The sequence below is a fragment of the Pongo pygmaeus genome, chromosome 4, assembly GCF_028885625.2.
Source record: "Pongo pygmaeus isolate AG05252 chromosome 4, NHGRI_mPonPyg2-v2.0_pri, whole genome shotgun sequence".
NCBI lineage: Eukaryota > Metazoa > Chordata > Mammalia > Primates > Hominidae > Pongo > Pongo pygmaeus.
In genome coordinates, this window is record NC_072377.2 from 159,606,762 (window position 1) to 159,627,756 (window position 20,995).

The window sequence follows — 20,995 nt, forward strand, 5'->3', positions numbered from 1 at the left end:
GTTTTGTCCTGAGACTAGACCACTTAAAGAGGAAGCTTTCTGATTGCTATTTCATATTTCCTCCTCACTTCTCACACTGTCTAGAAGCACAATTAGTTGCACTATCCCCTGATCAGAAGGGTAGCTTAGGCAGGCATTTTCCCCCTGGTTTTGGATCTCTTGGCTCCAAAGCCAGGCTGAGGACAGGTGCTTCCCTGCCTAGGCTACCTCTCGCGGCCTGTCCCTGGCTCCCTCCCTGCCCCAGGGTAGAGGTGGAATGAGGGTATGAGAGAATAGCCTGAGACACAGGCAAGGGCATGGTTGGGAGGGCAGTCCAGGAGGTTGGGACTGATCTTGACCCTGAGTCTGCATGTCACGGTTTTCTCTTCCTGACTTCTTGTCAGAAACTGCTGTGGGTTTTTGATTTCAGGTAAGATCCTTAGGGCAGAGTCAGAGCAAGCTGCTGGAGCACAGTCTGGCAATCCAGACTGGAGTTCTGATTTTAGTCCCACTCTCTAGTTTCTCCTGGCTAGAACTTCATTTCTCACAACTTTTATAAAGGGATTGGATCCTGGCCGGGCACGGTGGCTCATGCCTGTAATCCTAGCGCTTTGGGAGGCCAAGGCAGGTGGATCACCTGAGGTCAGGACCAGCCTGCCCAATGTGGTGAAACCCCGTCTCTACAAAAATACAAAAATTAGCCAGGTGTGGCAGCAGGCGCCGGTAATCCCAGCCACTCAGGAGGCTGAGGTGAGAGAGTCGCTTGAACGCAGGAGGTGGAGGTTGCTGTGAGCCAAGATTGTGCCACTGCCCTCCAGCCTGGGCGACAGAGCGAGACTCTGTCTCAAAAAAAAAAAAAAGGATTGGATCCTGTGCTGTCAAGTGCAGTGCTTATCAGTGAGTAATAGCCTTTGTCATGTCTCTGGGCTTGGCCAGGTGTCCTAAAATCTGCCTCATGGGTAGCTTGCCTTGGTGAGGACAGATGCCCCAGGAACCCAGGCCAGAGTTCCTGGAGACCCTCTGCTAATCTCATGATTATTGAACTTTCAAGCTACCACACACTCCTATTCACTGTTACCATTCATTTTCACGGTAACCCTGTGGGATCTAGCTACAGTGACAATCCTCATTTTACGGATGAGAAAACAGGTGCTCATAGAGGTTCACTAATTTGCTCAAGCCTCCACAGTAGTTAGTAAGTAGCTGGGGTTTGAGCCCATGGCAGACTGACTCCAGAGTTCATGCCGTATACATCATCTGGCTTTGCATTCTCCCAGACCACAGAATTGTACATATTCTTCCAGGAAAACTGTTGCGGGGGAGAGAGGACTTGCACAGATCTTGAGCTGCTGATATCTGTGTAGGGCTGTTATGGCCCAGCCTAGACGCCTCAACTCTGCCTCCGCTGGCAGGGTGGGCTCTGGGGACATAAGCCAAGTGGGTATAAGCCAGGCACTGATCCTGCTGGGGAGCTCTGGCTCTTCTTCCCCTAGAGATGTTCCTCTTCAGCTCTGCCGGGCCACGTGCAGGCCTGCTGGAAAGACCTTCTAGTTTTTCACGCATGGCCTTAGGGTCAGTAGGAAAGGTTGGGGGTGGGGTTCTCCACAGGCTTTGGAAGGCTGTCTGGCTTTGTGTTACCAAAGAGGATGGAAAATACCCTATGTGTTGGGCCTTTTAACTTCTTTTGAAGGGGAAATCTTCAGGTTGCTCAAGCAACACCAATTCATTGTAGAAAAATGTCCAAATATATTTTAGCAAAAAGAAAAACAACTCCTTGGTAATCTGTCCCACTAACCAGCAAATATACAACGCACATGAACATAAATACACATATAAATATAATAAGCATTGATGGGATTGTGTATCTTTCTAGACCAGTGCTAGCCACGTAAATTAAAATTTTCTAGTAGCCATATTTTTTTAAAAAGCAAAAACGGAAAATCTGTTTTAATAATCTAATATATTCAAAATGCTGTTTTAACATAATGTAAAAATAATGAAATGTACATTCTTCTTACTAAGTTTTTGAAATGTGATGTGTTTCACACTTAAACTTCTTGATTTGGGCTAGGAACATTTCAAGTGCTCAGTATCCACATTGTGGCTCGTGACTATGGTGTTGGATAGCATATTTCAAGTGTGTGTGAGAGTATACATATATATACACCTTTATAATAAAAAGACAAAATGGGATCATAGTATAGTAGCCTTCCCCTTGTCCATGGGGGATACATTTCAAGACCCTCCAGTAGATGCTTGAAACTTCAGCTAGTACTAAATCCTCTATATGTTTTTTCCTATACATACATAACTATGATAAAGGTTAATTTGTAAATTAGGCGCAGTAAGAGATTAACAACAACAAAATACAACAATTATAACAATATATTGTAATAAAAGTTATGTGAATGTGGTCTCCTTCTAAAATATCTTTTGTTTTGTTTTGTTTTTTGAGAGGGAGTTTTGCTCTTGTTGCCCAGGCTGGAGTGCAATGGCGTGATCTCAGCTCACCACAACCTCCGCCTCCCAGGTTCAAGCAATTCTTCTGCCTCAGCCTCTGGAGTAGCTGGGATTATAGGCATGCGCTGCCACACCCTGCTAATTTTGTATTTTTAGTAGAGACGGGGTTTTTCCATGTTGGTCAGTCTGGTCTCGAACTCCCGACCTCAGGTGATCCACCTGCCTCCCAAAGTGCTGGGATTACAGGCATAAGCCACCGCACCTGGCCCCCCTCTTTTTTTTTTTTTTTTTTTTTTTTTTTAAAGACCTTGCTGTTCTATCCTTTGAGTTACTGTTGGGACAACTGGGAAGAGGGAAGAGTTGAGATAAAGAACAAGGAAGGCTCCATGACTGGAAGTTTAGTCCGCCCAGTTTTTGTACTGGAAGGGCTTATTGCTGATTTCATTGAGAAAACCTACGAATGGGGGCTTCTGTCACCTCAAAATATCTTGTACTGTACTCACCTATTTTGGGGCCTCAGTTGACCATGGCTTACAAACTATGGCTGGGGCGGGGGGCGGGGATCCACTGTATTGTAAGCTATATATTTTTTCCATTTAGAAACATAGGCTTTCAAGGGGACTTAATCTTTTTGTAACCCTCGAAGCCACGTTAGGAAGGAAGGTAACAGTTTCCTGTTGAGAGAAAGGTTAAGGAACTGTGGCTGTGAAGGCACATACCCAGCTGCTACCTGTGAGCCCTCCACTCTTTCCCTGCTCTCTGCAGGCACGCTGGGGTTGAGGCCTCTGAGCCTGGGCCACAATTCACATGCACACATCTGTAAGTGCATGTTCCCACAGAGCACTGTGCTGGGGGAAGCAGGCCCAGATAGGGGAAGATACTTACCGAGCTGCCACACAGGGATAGGATATTTAAAACACAAGCACCCTGAACTCCCAGTCCAGTGTTCTTTCCACTCATCTGCCAGATTCTGAGAGCTTCCTGCCTGGTTTTGGAACTACTTGAAGTACAAAGAGGAAACTAATGGAGGGTGGGCAAAGGCCTTCCACTTGGTTTGTCTGGGAGTGCCCTCAAGTCTACAGCCTACCCCGCTGATGGAAGCAGGCCAGCACCGGCCTGTCTCATGGGGAGAACAAATGTGGATAGGCAGTGGGAAAAAGACCAGTTGGGCCAGAGTAGTTGCAGAAAGGGACATGGGTTGGCCTGAGTCAGGTTGGGACTTAGAAATCTCTAAATAATTGGTTTGTCCAACAATCCTGCACCCCTAGTGTGGGCACAAGTGCCTCACACTAGGCCACTTTATGACAAGAACGTCATGCAGGTTTGAGATTTGTAGGAGCCTGGCTTCATTTTTTTTTTGTTTGTTTGTTTCTCCACACCCAAACCTGTGCCTCAGTTTTTCAGCCTGTAAAATTGGGCTGCATCTTAGATATGCCATTGGCCTGCTGCTGGCCTCCTCCGTCCCTTTGGAGGAGGGCTGAGGATGAGCAGCTGACTTGGGTTAGCCCTCAGATGAAAGGGACCAGAGTACTGATGATTGGGAATTTAAAGACTGGGTGGAGTTTAAATACTGGATGGATCCAGGGAAGCCAGCCCTTCTCTGCATCACTGCATCCCTGCCCCATACTTGTTTGCACTGAAGGGAATAGCAGCTATGGCACTCAGCAGCCCTGTGCCAAGTCTCCAGGCTGGGGAGGGTCTGCTCCAGGGAGTGAGGGGGTGCCTTGGTTTGCACTCTGGGCGCCAGATTGCCTCAAGGTGGGATATTGCTCAAGATGGCATTTGCCAGAGCTGAGGAGTCTAAGGCACCATCTTTTGATTTCTCCTGGGGTCTAGTCTTATTATTCAAACCCTTGGATTGAACGGGTTGGTACTACCTTTGGGAAGACTTAATCTCTTGCATTTCCTCCGAGGTGGGATTGGAGAGGCAGTAAAGGTCCCTATTGGCTGTTGCTGGGCTTCTAGTTGCTCTGGGATGTTCTCTCCTATCCCTGCCCCAGGCCTTTTCTGCCCACATATCATCACTGCCATTGCCCCTCTGAGGTGGCAGCTCTTTGGAGATCTAGACTTTAAGCAGGTTGGAATCTAAAAGGGCTTTGGTCACTAAGAAGCCATCTGGTCACTTCTCCTTTTACAGAAAACCAAGTCTGTATCTTGGCCAAAGTCTCTCAGGTGGCACCAGGGGAATCACAGTGCCTGCATTAGGATTTGTAGGCTTTGTTTCCTTGAGGAAACAGTTGAAACTCGGTAGGAAAAAAAGAAAAACAGGGGCCCTTTGAATGGTCGGTGCTGCCAGAGGGGAGATTAGAAGAGGACTAGGGCTGGATATAGTAGTGGCTCACACCTGTAATCCCAGCACTTTGGGAAGCCAGAGCAAGAGGATCACTTGAGCCTAGGAGTTTCAGTCTAGCGTGGACAAGATGGCAAGACTGTCTCTACAAAAATTAAAATCAGCTGGGTGTCATAGCCAATTTAGTCACAGCTACTTGGGTGGCTGATCCAGGAAGATCGTGTGAGTTCAGGAGCTTGAGGCTGCAGTGAGCTAGGATTGTGCCACTGCACTCCAGCCTGGGCAACAGAGCGAGACCTCGTATCTAAAAAACAAGAACTTCAAATACAAAAATTAGTTGGGTGTGGTGGCAAGCACCTGTAGTCCCAGCTACTCAGGGGACTAAGGTGGGAGGATCACCTGAGCCCCGGGAGGTCGAAGCTGCAGTGAACTGTGATCACGCCACTGCATTCCAGTCTGGGTAACAAAGTGAGACCCTTCCTCAAAAAAAAAAAAAAAAAAAAAAAAAAAAAAAAAGGCGGCTCCCCTGAGGCTTTGGTGCTTGCTGGAGCCCAGGCCTTCAGATTGCAGGTGGTTCTAGAGCATTGCCTTTGCAATAAACAGTGCTTTTGATTCTTGACTGTTTTTACTCACATCATTCCCTTTTCTGAGTTGCATTATCCCCATCTGGCAGGTGAACTAACGGGCTCAAGAGGAGTGGATTCTGGTGGCCTCAGTCCCCTGTAGGGCCTACAGGCTTGATCTGGAGCCTTTTGGGGACAAGAACCTAATGTTTGTTTCCTGCAGTGCTGAGAGGGGTTTGGGTAGCCTGGGATTTCATATCCTTGGGGTCAGATACCTTCTCACTGGATAACCTTTGGTTAACCACTTAGCTGCTTTGAGTCTTCTAAAACTGGGATAATAGTCCCTCCACTGTGAGGACTAAAAAACTTAAATGCACAAAAGGGCCACGGCAGGAGGCCTGGCTTCCTGAGGTAAATGCCTAGTAAGTGGTGGCCATTATTACTATTATTAGTATTTTAAAATAAATATGGCCGGGCTTGGTGGCTTACTCCTGTAACCTCAGCACTTTGGGAGGCCAAGGTGAGAGTATCCCTTGAGCCCAGGAATTCAAGACCAGCCTAGGCGGCATAGCAAGACCCAGTATCTATTTTATTTTATTTTGTATAGAGACAGAGCATTGGGTGAGCAAACAGTAAGATTTTTAGGGTAAGAGAAGCTGTTCGGCTGTGAGGCAAAAGCAGGTGGACAATTCCCTTCAGAACCTTCATTCTTCCGGCACAGCCAAGTTTTGGAGCTTGTTACAAAACTTAAACCCGAGCCCAGACTGATCCCTTGTGACCTCATATCTGTCAGGACACTCATCATGTGGCTTCTTGGATCACTGTTGGTTCCTAGTGCTGGAGATTAGACTGGTGGGTAAAGGGAAAGTACCTCCTGCACCTCTCTTCTGGCTGCTGTTTGTATGTGTAATTGAAACTACCTGCTCTTGTGAACCAATTAAGTCCTGTCTATACAAGTGAGACCCTGCGCTGGCGTTTGGAGACCAGGGTTCCTTCCTGGCAGTCTCACTCATTGGCAGCTCAGTTCTTAAACATTAATCTGCCATGAGCAGTTGCACAGGAAGCATACAACTGCAGGTGTTCAATTTCTGCCCACCTTCTTAAGTTGATTTCTGGAGTTTATAGAGGGAGTCAAGAATCTGCATTTCTCCCAAGCCAGCCCCTCTTCCCAGGTGCTCTGTAGACCACAGAAGTGGTATTGCAAGCCTGCTAGCTCACTGATCTACAGTTTCTACAACTGTGAAGTGAGTGTTTTTCAAACTGCCTTCTGCTCAGAAACTCCTGCTGAATGGGAGTCACTCAGTTTAGTAACATTTCTTTTGGAACAGCTCTGCTATTTTTCTTTTCAAGAAATTTAAGTGTTTAATACATACTAAAGAATATAAATGTAAAATAAATATCGAAACAACCCAAATACAGTCTTGTGTCACTTAACAACAGGGATACATTCCGAGAAATGTGTCATTAGTTGATTTTGTCATCGTGTGAACCTAGAGTGTACTTACACAAACAAATGGCACAGCGTACTATGGACTTAGGTTGTATGGTATAGCCTGTTGCTCCTGGGCTACAAACCTGTGCAGCATGTTCCTATACTGAATACCGTAGGAGTTGTAATACAATGGTAAGTATTTGTGTATCTAAACATAGAAAAAGTATTGTAGGCCAGCCGCGGCAGTTCATGCCTGTAATTCCAGCACTTCCCAGCACTTTGGGAGGCTTAGGCGGGCAGATCGCCTGAGGTCAGGAGTTCAAGAGTAGCCTGGCCAATGTGGTGAAACTCCATCTCTACTTAAAAAAAAATGCAAAAATTAGCTGGGCTTGGTGGCGGACACCTGTAATCCCAGCTACTGGGGAGGCTGAGGTGGGAGAATCAACTGAATCCAGGAGACGGAGGTTGCAGTGAGCAGAGATCACGCCACTGCACTCCAGCCTGGGTGACAGAGCGAGACTCTGTATCAAAAAGAAAAAGTACTGTAAAAATATGGTATAAAATATGGAATAAAAAGTGTTCCTTCTTCATACCCCCTGCTTCACTTTACTAGCCTTAAAATATTTTTAAAGATTTTTAAAAATGGCACACTGACTACAGTCAGCAATAATTTATTGTACATTTAAAAATAAAGTGTAACTGAATCATTTGTAACACAAAGGATAAATGCTGGAGATGATGGATACCCCATTTACCCTGATGTGATTATTATACCTGTATCAAAGTATCTCATCTACCCCACAAATATGTAAACCTACTATGTACCTACACAAATTAAAAATTAAAAATATATATATAATAAAGTGGCACACTGGTATAGGGCAGCTCTATTATAATCTTACGGGACCAACTGTCATATTTGTGGATGGAGATGTCATTATTTGGCTCATGACCATGCTTAATGCTGGTTTAAGAAGTGCAGGCCGGGTGTGGTGACTCACGCCTGTAATCCCAGCACTTTAGGAGGCCGAGGCGGGCGGATCACGAGTTCAGGAGATCGAGACCATCCTGGCTAACACGGTGAAACCCCATCTCTATTAAAAATACAAAAAATTAGCCGGGCATGGTGGCGGGTGCCTGTAGTCTCAGCTACTCGGGAGGCTGAGGTAGGAGAATGGCGTGAACCCGGGAGTTGGAGCTTGCAGTGAGCCGAGATCGCGCTACTGCACTCTAGCCTGGGTGACAGAGCGAGACTCCATCTAAAAAAAAAAAAGTGCAGCTCTGATTTAAAAATATTAAATATGGTATTGTGGTTTTGGGTAACCCCTGTCAGTTTAACAGTTGAAACTCACTAGGTTACATCAAAATAACTGTTAAGTATGTACAGAGAAAACCTACCTTAGAATTACCTAGCAGATTCCTGACTCCACCATTGCTGAGCAAAAAATCTCTGAAGGATGGGACCCAGGAATCTACGTTTTGACAAGCTCCTCACATGGTAATTCGAATGCATGCCAAAAATCTTAATAGCTTGTCCTGGAAAGCTGGCTGCATTTATGGAGATCAATGGGTGTAAGGACAAAATCACAAGATGTTAGGACTGGAAGGACTGTAGATGATAGGATTCTGCCCACCCCTGCCACAGGCCTCTGAATAGAGAGACTGAAGACACTGAAGGGCAATTCTTGCCAAGCATCCATAGCAAGAGCTCTGGTGTCTGAGCCAGGACTGTCAACCAGTCTCTTGACTTCTAGCCCAGGGCTCTGGTCACTCTTCCACTTTCAGTTTGGAACATGGGGCAATAGTCTTTCCTAACTATGGTGTCCAGATCTAACAAACTAAAAATACAGGGGACACCCAGTTAAATTTGAATTTTAGATAAATCAAATATTTAGTATAAGTATGTCCCAGTATTGCATGGGATATATTTAGTCTATAAAATTACTGTTTATCTGAAATTTAGATTTAACAGAGTGTCCTAAATTGCTATTTGCTAAATCTGGCAACCATATTCGCTCCCCGCTTACCCCACCTTTTTTTGGGCACCAGGCAGGTTCAAGAGTTGCCCCAAAGAAATGAAAAATAATTACCATGCATTTATGGTACTATTACTTCATTTAATCTGTTAATCCTGTGAGCTAGCTGTCATGGACCCCATTAATAGTTCAGGAAAGTGAGAGGTTAAGTCTGACTCCTGGGATCATCTCTGTAAGCTGTCATTTTGCCTCCTCATGAATCTAGTTGCTTGGCTCTCATTGATGTGTGGCCCAGTTAATGCCTATCAAGTTACAAGCTGCATGAGAGATTGCTCAGTTTTGACTCATCTGCCCCTGGCCTTGTGAGTTACTTAATTGATGGTGGCTGTTGGTTAGTACATCCAAGAATGGACTCCAAAGTCCACACTGTTAACTGCTGCTCTAACCTGTCTCTTAACCCAGTGGCATAGTAAATTGTTGGTAGGGTGGCTTTGGGGTAGGGGTCAGACCCCCTCTACATTCTCTCTCTTTTTTTTTTTTTTTAAGATGGAGTTTTGCTCTTGTTTCCCAGGCTAGAGTGCAATGGCGCAATCTCGGCTCACTGCAACCTCCACCTCCCAGGTTCAAGCGATTCTTCTGCCTCAGCCTCCGGAGTAACTGGGATTACAGGCATGCGCCACCACACCTGGCTAATTTTGTATTTTGAGTAGAGACAGGGTGTCTCTATGTTGGTCAGTCTGGTCTCGAACTCCCGACCTCAGGTGATCCGCCTGCCTTGGCCTCCCAAAGTGCTGGGATTACAGGCGTGAGCCACTGTGCCCAGCCCCCCTCTACATTCTCTAAAGGGGTGTGCTGGTGCCTTGAGAGCATCCGTGTGCAGGGGTGGAGAGTCTGCAGGTGGGGCAGCACCCTGGCTGCTGAGCCTGTCCTGTCTCCATGTTCATAGCATCCCAGGGCTCAACTCTTTCCCAGTTGGGGTGTAGCCTATGACTGAAGGAGCCTGTAGGCCAGCCTGAACTCACCGAGAGAGGCAAATTAGCAGCTCCTGGGAAGCAAGGCTGTCTGGCCAGGCTGGCCTGGATTGGGGGAACTAGTTGCTACTCGAGAATTCCAGCTTCCTATCTGCTTTTGGGATGACCCTCCCTGGAAAGTCCCTCCCACTGCTGTGGAATTTTCAGGCTACTAAATGTGCCCAGCCTGCCTCTCAGGACAGACAGACAGTGAGAAAAAGATCTCCAGGGCCCACCAAGTCTTCCAGAGGGAGCTGAGAAATTCAGCCTTCCCTGGCAGGGCTCAAAGAGGAAAAAGGGTTGGAAATGGGGCCCCTCCCAGAGCCACTTCAGAGCACCGTCCCCTGTGGTCATGTATTTCAGTTCCATGTGAGTAGTTTTTCTTGACAGTATCGGTAATTTTGGGGAACAGTTCCTGTGACACTTTGGGTCCCTAAGGCCCTGCCCCGACCCTGTGAGTGGATATAGTTGGGCATAGAATGTATTTTGTTGAGGAGCAGATATTGGCTTCCTGGTTTGCTGAAGAGCTCTAGATTGGGAGACAATCTAGTGCCAGCTCTACAGCAAATCACTGGTGACTTTGGCCTCTCCTGGTCCTCAGTTTTTCTGTATGTACAATGAGATTCTCAAGTCTTTCCAGCCCTGACTGGGTCTGGGATCACCCTCTCCACTCCAACAATGGGAATAATCCAAAGTAATTTTTTGGGGATTCAGAAGCCTCTTCCAACAAAGGATGCTGTAAGATTGGAAGGACAATAAAAATGAGTTTGTGGGCCAGCCGCGGAGGCCCATACCTGTAATCCCAGTACCTTGGGAGGCTGAGGCGGGTGGATCACTTGAGGTCAGGAGTTCAAGACCAGCCTGGCCAACATGGTGAAACCCCGTCTGTACTGAAAATAGAAAAAATTAGACAGGCTTGGTGGCTCACGCCTGTAGTCTCAGCTACTCGGGAGGCTGAGGCAGGAGAATCGCTTGAACCTGGGAGGTGGAGGTGGCAGTGAGCCTAGATCGTGCCACCCACTGCACTGCAGCCTGGGCGACAGAGTGAGACTCCATCTCAAAAAAATAAAAAAATGAGTTTGTGTTACCTGAGGCTGACAACCAAGGACAGGAAGAAAACCTCTGAGCTTGGCAGCCTCCCACATCAGGGTAATGGAGTCAAGTGTGCATGGAGTTGTGTGTGCCTAGCAACCTGCCTGAGAGGATTGGCTTCTGAAGTCCAGGGCCTAGGAGAGCCCAGGGGAGCCCCACAAGCTGATTGTGCATAGCTCATTTGTTTAACTGGGAATCATCATTATACCTACCTTCTAGGCTCACGCCTGTAATCCCAGCACTTTGGGAGGCTGAGGCGGGCGGATCACAAGTCAGGAGATCGAGACCATCCTGGCTAACATGGTGAAACCCTGTCTCTACTAAAAATACAAAAAAATTAGCCGGGCATGGTGGCACACACCTGTAATCCCAGCTACCCGGGAGGCTGAGGCAGAAGAATGGCGTGAACCCGGGAGGCGGAGCTTGCAGTGAGCCGAGATGGTGCCACTGCACTCCAGCCTGGGTGACAGAGTGAGACTCGGTCTCAAAAAAAAAAAAAAAAAAAAAAGGAAAAATAAATGAGCTACTACATGTAAAAAACTTTGGCACCATTCAAAGACATTGTAAGGCAAGCTTGTCCAAAGGACGGCTTTGAATGCGTCCTGACACAAATTTGTACTTTCTTAAAACATTGAGATTTTCTTGCAATGTTTGTTTTTTAGGTTCATCAGTTATCATTAGTGTTAGTGTGTTTTACGTGTGGCCCAAGACAGTAATTGTTCCATTGTGGCTCAGGGAAGGCAAAAGATTGGACACTTCTGTAGTAAGCTCTCAGTAATTGATTGCAGTCTAGTGGAGTTGAGATATGCACAGATGCAACCATTTTAGGTGGTAGTGAGTGCCCTGAAGACCTTAAATTGTAGACTGAATTAGAACTTGATCCACAGTTGCTGGTTTTGTAGCACTTTACATTGGGCTGTCAGGAAGCCTCCTGAGGAGAATTTATATTGAGATCTGTGACTAGATCTGAGGAATCAGTCATCTTGCTCTTCAACATTGTGACCTTGGGCGAGTCCCTTCCTTCAGTTTCATTTTCTGGACAACTGGAATAATTGTGTCTTTGAGATAATTAAGTGAAATCATACATAGATGCAACTTAGATCAGTTTTTGGTACCTAGTCTTTATGCAGTAAAAGGTGATTATTATTACTGTTCTAACTAGAACCAAATGTGCTCTTTAGAAAAGGCTGGGTTAGGGAGCTGGCACTTGGAGGCCAGGAGCTTTAGTGGCCGCTGATATATTTCAGCTGTGTTGATTACTGATCAGCTTTGAAGCAAGATTTCAGGGACTGGTACCAGCAGTGGGAGTGGCCACAGCCACCCAAGGGTGGCTGGGTCCACGTCTGGGCAGGGAGAGTGGGAGCACTGGGCCACCTGGGTCACCACAGGCTAAAGATAGTCAGCTGGGGCTGGGCCTGGGCTGGGCCAGGCTGGCCAGCATCATGTGACTGGAGTCTGGCCCACCCTTGCCCCTCCTCCCAGGCCAAGGGGATGCAGACTCCGCACTCCTGAGCTGACTGGTGGCCTGCAGCTTCCTTTCAGCGGGAACTCAAGATGGTCTGACCTTCTGAACATTTCCCTCCTTCCCTTCCTCTGCCCACTCCTCTCCCTAAGAATGCCCTTCCAGCCCCTCCTGCATTTCATCTGCAGGTCTAGGGGAAATTTGGGTGGGAGGACTGGGCAGAGAGGCCTCTGAGAGATGGTACCAACAGCAGCAGCTGGTGACCAAGGTGAGGAGGGCTAACATGGCATTCTCTTTACTCCATAGAAGAATGTTCCTGCTTAGGGGGTGCTGGGGTCAGTCAGTATGGGAGGAAAGGCCTGTGGGTCTCCAGGCTCCCTCTATGACTCCACCCCATCCCCAGGATGAATGACAGCTGAAAGTAGCCAGGCTTTTCAGATAATCTGTCCCCAGGCTGGCCTGGGAAGGACAGGCACAGGTGGGTAGTATAACCCAGGCACTGTTTCCTGCCTGCCTCACCCTCCCTTCAGATGGTATTGCTGCCTTCCACAGTTAGGGTCCCTGGACACCGGCTTAGGGAGATAGTAGTGGCCTTCCTTATATCTGGGGGCTGAGGGTGGGGCACAATCCATGTCAGCTGGATCCCCCTGAGCAGCCTCTGGGAGAACTGAGAGGAACTGGGAGGTGGATCTGGAAGGAATGTCTCTTTCCTCATAGGGCTGCCTGTGCCAGAGTGCTGGAGTTAGACTCAAACTGGGTGTGCTTGGTGGTAGTTTCCCTTGCCTCTCTAGGTAGGGAAACTAGGCACTTCCAACCACCGAGGTGCCACTTGTCCAGCTGTTAGCTTAGGCTTCCCTGTAACAGGCTTTGGTTTTCCCCAGTATGTAGAATGATGCCCAGGCATCCCTGCTATTGAGAAACTGTCCTGTTGGCTACAATAAGGTGGTAACTTATACCCCTTAGCTTCTCTTCCACCTCCTTTTAGTGGTTAAGAGCACAGGTTTTAGAGTCAGACTGCTTGGCTCCAAATCCTGTTCCTCTCTTTGCTGGCTGTTATCTTGGCAAATAACCTTTCCACCATGTGTCTTGGGTTCCTCGTTTTAAAATGGGACCAATGAAAGAAACTAATTCAACAGGATCAAGATTAAGAGAATCCATGCCGAGAGTTTAGAACAGTGTGTGGTGTCTAGTAAATGCTCACTGCATATTATTTACACGTGTCATTCGTGCATCTGCGATTTGCTGCTAGCATTTCTTGTGCTTTGGTGAGAAATCTCAGTGGTTGAGATCTGTCTTTCTGTTCTCACACCTGTAGACCCAATATTAGTAAGGAGGGTGACGCTGGGGTAGAATGGTAGGTAATGCTCCCAAGGGTTATACAACTGGTGAGTGCTGCATTCTGTACTGAGGCACAGCACTGATGTCAGGCAGTTGGGTTGCATGTGAGTCAAAGCTGGGCTAGGGCCTGCGTTCCTCTGGGAGCCAGCAGTTTCTAGGACACTAGCAGTTTTTCTGTATTTGGGAGGGCCCCAGCTGAAGGCTAAGGGTTGAGGCTATAACCCCAGGAATTAGCACTTGACAAGCAAAGCCTCTTCTGGTGTGAAGTTGCTATTCATTAAACAAGTGTCTGCTGTGTTGCCAGGCCCTGAGCTAGACACTGGGGTACTGCTGTGACAGCAGCCCTGTGGTCCCTGCCCCCAGGGGAGGGGCAGAGAAGTAACCAGTCAGTTAACATTTACAATACCGTGGGAGCACATAGCAGGGTACTTCACCACACTTGAGGTCTGGGAGGTCTCCCCCAAGGAGGTCGACCTAATGGCCAGGTGTATGGTAGCAGATGGGTGAGTTTGAATGTAATACAGCACCTAAACCCAACAGATTACTTAGTTCCTCAAGGTAGTAGTTCTTAGCTCTCTGGTAAACAGCCTTTTCAGATGCCAGTCTCCAGGAGATGATACCAGTCCCCAAATAAGCATTTGGTCTTCCTAATTTTCCTGGCAGTGTTCAGGCCTGAAATCTGGTAGTCCTTCTAGTCACCCACTCTGGGTCCTGAAGGCTTTCTTTGAATAGCTCAGCCTTTTCTCACCTTTCATGCACAGGTCCCTCAGTTTTAATTCTAGCTTCTCTCTGCCTCTTACCAGATCTTTTTACTGCGACCTGATGAGTTTGAATCACCCATGTGCTTTCTACCTGTTGGTTGAACCAAGTTCTTGCTCCTCAGACCTTCACATCTGGAACCTCTGGGTAGCTTTTGTTTCAAAAGGTCGGCAGCCTTAGGATCTTTTGAGAACAAGGCAATAGTGAAAACACTTTTAAATCTTTTTATCTGGCTGTGTACTGGCCAGGGTTATGGGTTTAGTAGGCTGAGAGGGACTCCTTGAGCCTGGCCTGTTTTCCTTTTCTGTTCTGAGTAAAAAGTGGAATGACTAAATTTCAACTGAAAGGGAACTCTGTCAGCCTTCCCCGTGTTCTTCCTTCCTCCCTAACAAAGCAGGGCTTTATGTCAAAGCCCCCCTGGGGGACCTGTGGTAAATTCCCCCATCTTTCTTTCCTCATTTTAAACTATAAAGTTCGGAAGCCTTCCTCTTTCCTGGGGAAACTTGCCCTGGGAACCAGGTGCCTCCTGTCTCTGAAGGGCAATGTGGTGGTGTGGTGTCCCCATCTAGTGGGCATGGATTACCGATCAGAAGAGCCAGGTGAGGTGGGTGGCCTCATTTGCAGTCTGGACTGGATGAATTGAACCAGTTAATCCCCCCAAGAGTTTTTCCCATACATTCTGATTCTTTCATTTTGAGAGATGATTTGGTGTATCTCCCCCCATCCACATCTCTGTCTCAGAGTGAGGGTGGCGATTGCTTGGAAATAGTAAGCTTCCTTTGTGAATTGTAATATTAGCATTTGTTGGGTATTTATTGTGTGCTAGGTACTCTTAGTATGCTCTGTTTGTTTAACTGCTCCAGCAGCCATGTAACTATGACTTCAATTTTACAGAGGAAGGTGAAGTTCAGAGGGACCCTGTGAGGAGCAGAGTAGCTAGGGACTCCACCCTAAGTCCATCCCATAGCAAAGTCCATGTGCTTAATGGGGCCCTCTGACTTTCCTAGATGGTCTTTGAATGAGGGGGTGTTAGACACGCTTGAAAATAGAGTCTCAAAGAATCTCGGGGTTAGACGTTCGAGGTCGTGTGGTCATTAACCACTCCACTTTACAGAGGAGCCACCATCCCTACTCCAACCATCCCAGTTAGTAATTCCTCTCTGCCCTGCCATTCCTCAGCACCCACCTTCTACCCCTCATATCTCTTCATCCTTCATTAGCAGTAGTAGCATTAGCTCCCTGCTCCTTGACACTCAAAATAACCTTAAGTAATCCAAGTGAAAATAGTGGGTTTGCCATGCATATAGTTGCCAGAAAAGTCCTCTAGTGTCCTCACCACCACCATATTCAGATTGCTTCTTGCACATAGCAATTTTGGTGTGCTTCACTTTTTTTTTTGAGATGGAGTTTCACTCTTGTCACCCAAGCTGGAGTGCAGTGGTGCGATCTCGGCTCACTGCAACCTCCGCCTCCCGGGTTCAAGCGATTCTCCTGCCTCAGCCTCCTGAGTAGCTGGGAGTACAGGCGCATGCCACCACACCCGGCTAATTTTTTGTATTTTTAGTGTAGACAGAGTTTCACCATGTTGGCCAGGCTGGTCTCAAACTCCTGACCTCAGGTAATCTGCCCGCCTCGGCCTCCCAAAGTGCTGGGATTACAGGCGTGAGCCACTGCACCCGGCTGGTATGCTTCATTTTTAACAAAGGCTTGTGTGTATTTAAGAAGCCCCTGGACCCCCTGGAACTAGAATTAACAGAATTAGTACTGGCTCCTGGCTGTGGTCCTCTGGGACAGAAAGTGGTTTTCCTTCTCTTCCAGATACCCTTTAGGCCTGGTTTGCCTTAGTTGAGGAAGAAGACCCTCCTAGGGACTCTGTCTGCCATCCTGCCTCCTACAATCTGGGCCTTGGAGACCTGTGGACAGATAAGCTGCTGGGCCCAGTCATCAGTAACTGTTTACCCAGAAAAACCAGGGAAATGCTCTAAGATTACACTAAGAAGGCTTTTGACCCATTCCTCACCAGTAGACACATGGAAACCATTGGGCTCCATGGAATTTCTGGTGAGCTGTTGAGGAGCTCTGGCAAGGGAGTCAAGACTTACAGCTCTCATCCTGGCTCTGCAGCTAGTCTTGAGGAAGCCCCTTCCCTTTTTCTGGCCTCAGTTCCCTATCTACAAGTTGAGTGGATTAGAACTATGGTCCCTTCATTCTATGATTGTTTTTTTTTTTTTGAGATGGAATTTCGCTCTTGGTTGCCCAGGCTGGAGCGCAATGGTGCAATCTCTGCTCACCACAACCTCCTGCCTCCCGGGTTCAAGTGATTCTCCCACCTCAGCCTCCCAAGTAGCTGGAATTACAGGCATGTGCCACCACACCTGGCTAATTTTGTAATTTTAGTAGAGATGGGGTTTCTCCATGTTGCTCAGGCTGGTCTCAAACTCCCAACCTCAGGTGATCCGCCCACCTTGGCCTCCCAAAGTACTGGGATTACAGGCGTGAGCCACCGTGCCCAGCTATAACTGTTTTCTTGACCAAGTGAATGGTGTTTCCTGACTGGGCGTTGGGTCAGTGGCAGCAGGCATGCAGGTTTCAGAATGCAGGGGTAGAAGGAGGAGAATTATCCCCTGATTTGGTTGGGATGGTGCTGGACATGGGGATTGGTGCCTCTGCAAAGGATTGGTTTGCATTGGCAGCCATTACAGATGCCAGGCCCAGCTGAACGTGTATATTCTGTGTGTGCGTGTGTGTACTTGTGTGCATGTGTGCACACGTGCTCCAGTGGTTACCTGGTGAGGGTGCGTGGCTGAGATGGATAATTGAATTCATCAGAAAGCCTAGTCTTCTTTCTGGTCTCTTGCAGGGCCTGACAGCAGCTCATCTGAGCCCTTCTGGGTTTCCTTGAAGCCCAATAGGATTTTAACAAATCTGTGAATTTTAGATTTTAAAGGCAGAAGTGGCTCTTGCTCCCCAGTGGATTTTTCTGCCTTTCTGGGGGCTTTTTTCTCCTTGTCGGGGCAACCTGAAGCCCCACCTGGGAGCAGAGAAAGAACAGGGCACCATGGGTTTTCAGGGCAGAGGAACCTGGGGATGGACCTTTTTCAACAAACTCACACAGGACTAATTTAAGACTATTCATGTGTATGCTCAGAATGTTTGTAGTCTCATCAGCTTGGGATTGGTGGCAGAGTAGGGAATCAGTGAGGTCTTTTCATGGCAGGAGGGCTCTCACTTTGATTGGAGACTGAGCTTTCAATACTTTACCATCTCCTTTTGTGATCAAACAATGATCTGACTTTGCCTCACCTTTTTAAGGAAAAGTCTTCAGGAATACCTTGTCCTCTGCACCTGATTTCTCTTTATAACATCCTGTTAGTGAAGTTGGCGTTGGTAGTACACAGGCCCTTTGGCCTGCTCTCCTGGTAGCTTGAAAACAGTGTTGCTGGGTACTGGGAGAAGTGACTACCAGCCATAGTGTAGGTATATATGAACCTGGTCCTGGTTTGAAGCAGAAGAAGATTTTATCAGGGGACTAGATGGTATTAGGCTCATCCAGGCTAACACAGGAGTCCCAGGAGTATGGGTGCAGAATGGCCCCTTGGGCCTAAGAACTCTATCCTCTTGGGATTGAGATTTTCTGGTTCACCATTGCCCTGCGCTGGGGGTGTGGGATGCTGTTGGCTGGGTTCCACAGCTCCAGCTCTCAAAGGCATGTGGGGTATCTTGAGGGGGTAGTGGCTCCGGTAGGGGGTGGAAGCCAGGAGTGCAGTGGCCTCACAGTGAGGAGTCAGGCAAGGACACTCTCTACTCATTAAGGAAACATGGGTCTGATCAAGGAGTAGAACATTCCTTTCCAAGCCAGCTGGGCAAATTTCTCTGCCGCTCGGGGTTTGGGGGCCGCTCTCGCCCTGGCATGGCTGGCCAACAGTACAGGCAAAGTGATAGGAGAGAAGTCGGTGAGCAGAACCACAGAATGTATCTTTTCCTGTGGATTTCTGGGGGAGGAAGGGGCACAGAAATTCTTGTTTTTCACAATGGTGCTGGGAAAAGAAGTGTGGATGTAGAAGGGACTGGACCTACTAGAACAACTTCCTTAAAAAAAAAAAATTAAGACATTTGTTTTTGATAAAAGCCTATGTCTGTCTTTGTTGAAAAACTGAAGTCCCTGTAAATGTTATATTTAATTCCCGATAGTTCTTACATGTCATTCTAGAGTTTGTACTGTATGTGTGTGCATATGCACATTTTTGTTTTACAAGAAGGATTTTTAAAAAACTTTAGCCAGGCGTGGTGGCTGATGCCTATAATCCCAGCACTTTGGGAGGCTGAGGCAGGCAGGTTACTTGAGGTCAGGCATTTGACACCAGCCTGGCCAACATGGTGAAACTCATCTCTACTAAAAATACAAAAATGAGCTGGGCATGGTGGCGCGCACTTGCAGTCCCAGCTACTTGGGAGGCTGAGGCAGGAGAATCACTTGAACCCGGGAGGCGGGTGTTGCAGTGAGCCGAGATGGCGCTGCTGCACTCCAGCCTGGGCGACAGAGCGAGACTCTGTCTCGAAACAAACTTTTTTTTTTTTTGGAGACAGAGTCTCGCTCTGTCGCCCAGGCTGGAGTGCAATGACGCTATCTCGGCTCACTGCAACCCCCACCTCCCGGGTTCGAGTGCTTCTCCTGCCTCAGCCTCCCAAGTAGCTGGGATTATGGGTGCCTACCACCATGCCCAGCTAATTTTTTGTATTTTTAATAGAGTAGAGACAGGGCTTCGCCATGTTGGCCAGGCTGGTCTTGAACTCCTGACCTCGGGTGATCCACCTGCCTTGGCCCCCAAAAGTGCTGGGATTACAGGCGTGAGCCACTGCACCTGGCCACAAACAAAGTTTTCATTTATTGTGTCCGTTGTTTTATATTAGTAGAGATCATTATCTTTTTCATAACTTTTCTAAAAATGGATGAACTTTAGTCAGTCTCCTATTTTGGGGTATATAGTTTGTTTTCCATTTTTTGAAGTTATAAATAATATTTTAGTAGGACATCTCTGTACATAACTCTTGTCTAATTTGTATCATTAGGATAAATTCTTAGAGGTAGGACTGTTGAGTCAAGTGGGAGCCCGCTTTTTCTTTGGAAGCTGAGAAGGCAGACAAAAATGTTTCCTGAGCAACTGGCCCTGGTGTGGTCCCTAGATTTTTTGATGGCTCACTTAGAGTGTTTACTTTGCCTTCCCAGTGATCACTAGTCCTGGTCTGCTCTCATCAAACTTCTAGAATGTTAGGACCAGAAATGATCTTTCAGACATCTGCCATGATTCAGGAGCCCTGAGTTATAGTGGTGACTCTGGTGGCATGGACTTCTTTCTCCAGGCCTCAGTCTCTGTTATGGAACTATACTCTCTGAGGGCTTCCCACCTGAGTCTGGACTCCTTGGGTTTTGGCTGCTGGCTGCTGGCTCCTGGCTCTTTGCGTGATCTCGCTTTCTATGACTTCTTCAGGAGCGGGCTGGTAAAATTGTTATTGGTGTTTGAGCACATGTCTTTCCCCTCTCTACTGTGTCTTTCTCCTTTGGGAACTTGCAGGTTGCTAGGTGGAGTGGGGACGGTGATGAGGGTGAGGAGCTGGCAGTAGCCCCCCTCACATGGGCTTTGCGTTACTAACTCTCCCTTCTTATTCCCACAGAACACTCTGCTCCAGCCAAGGTGGTGAGGGCAGCTGTTCCTAAACAGCGCAAAGGCAGCAAGGTAAAAAATAAGAGTGGGCAACCCAAGGAGACTTTCTGGAGTTGGTGGCCTCTTTCCTGTTCTAGTGAATGCTCCTGGACTGCCAACTAGTTCTGGATTGTCTGTGAATTGCAGGGGAGCCCCTTCTGGGTATCCAGTGTGAATGCTCCTGGTGAACAGACTGATTTGGCTTCTGATCTCTTGGTGAAGCTTGGGTCGGGGGCTGAATAGCAAAGGCAGGGTCACTCCTGGGGCCCTCATAGTGTATGTTCCCTGCAGGTTGGTGACTTTGGAGATGCAATCAATTGGCCCACACCTGGAGAGATAGCCCACAAGAGTGTTCAGGTGAGTCTGTGTGGAAGGATAGGCAGGTTTGAACTCTGTTGACATACACACGTTTAGCTCCTCAAACTTCCAGAGAGCCTCAGAACCTCAGCTCTTACCTTTCTCAGTTTTCATTCTTTCTTTCTTTTTTTTTCTTCCCCCCAACAGAGTTTCACTCTTTTTGCCCAGGTTGGAGTGCCATGGTACAATCTCAGCTCACTGCAACCTCTACCTCCTGGGTTCAAGTGATTCTCCTCCCCCAGCCTCCCGAGTAGCTGTGGTTACAGGCGCTCACCACCATGACCGGCTAATTTTGTATTTTTAGTAGAGACAAGGTTTCACCGTCTTAGCCAGGCTGGTCTCGAACTCCTGACCTCAAGTGATCTGCCCGCCTCAGCCTCCCAAAGTGCTGGGATTACAGGCATGAGCCACCATGCCCGGCCTCTCAGTTTTTTCTTTTCTTTTCTTTTCTTTTCTTTTTTTTTTTTTTTTTTCTTTTGAGATGGAGTCTGGCTCAGTCACCCAGGCTGGAGTGCAATGGTGTGATCTCAGCTTACTGCAACCTCCACCTCCCAGGTTCAAGTGATTCTCCCTCC

General features: G+C 47.6%; 1 protein-coding gene across 5 annotated transcripts in view; it reads left to right on the plus strand.

Moving 5' to 3' along the window:
- The window catches only part of LARP1 (La ribonucleoprotein 1, translational regulator), a 134,529-nt gene that overhangs the window by 87,191 nt on the left and 26,343 nt on the right, over positions 1-20,995 (plus strand). For all 5 annotated transcript variants that reach the window (XM_054487196.2, XM_054487197.1, XM_054487193.1 and 2 more), the window contains exons 2-3: positions 20,035-20,096; positions 20,355-20,420. Coding sequence is in view for 3 of the 5 variants with exons in the window: in XM_054487193.1 (XP_054343168.1) it covers positions 20,035-20,096; positions 20,355-20,420 (128 nt within the window). In the remaining 2 variants the exon portion in view is untranslated. The remainder of the gene's footprint in view (positions 1-20,034; positions 20,097-20,354; positions 20,421-20,995) is intronic.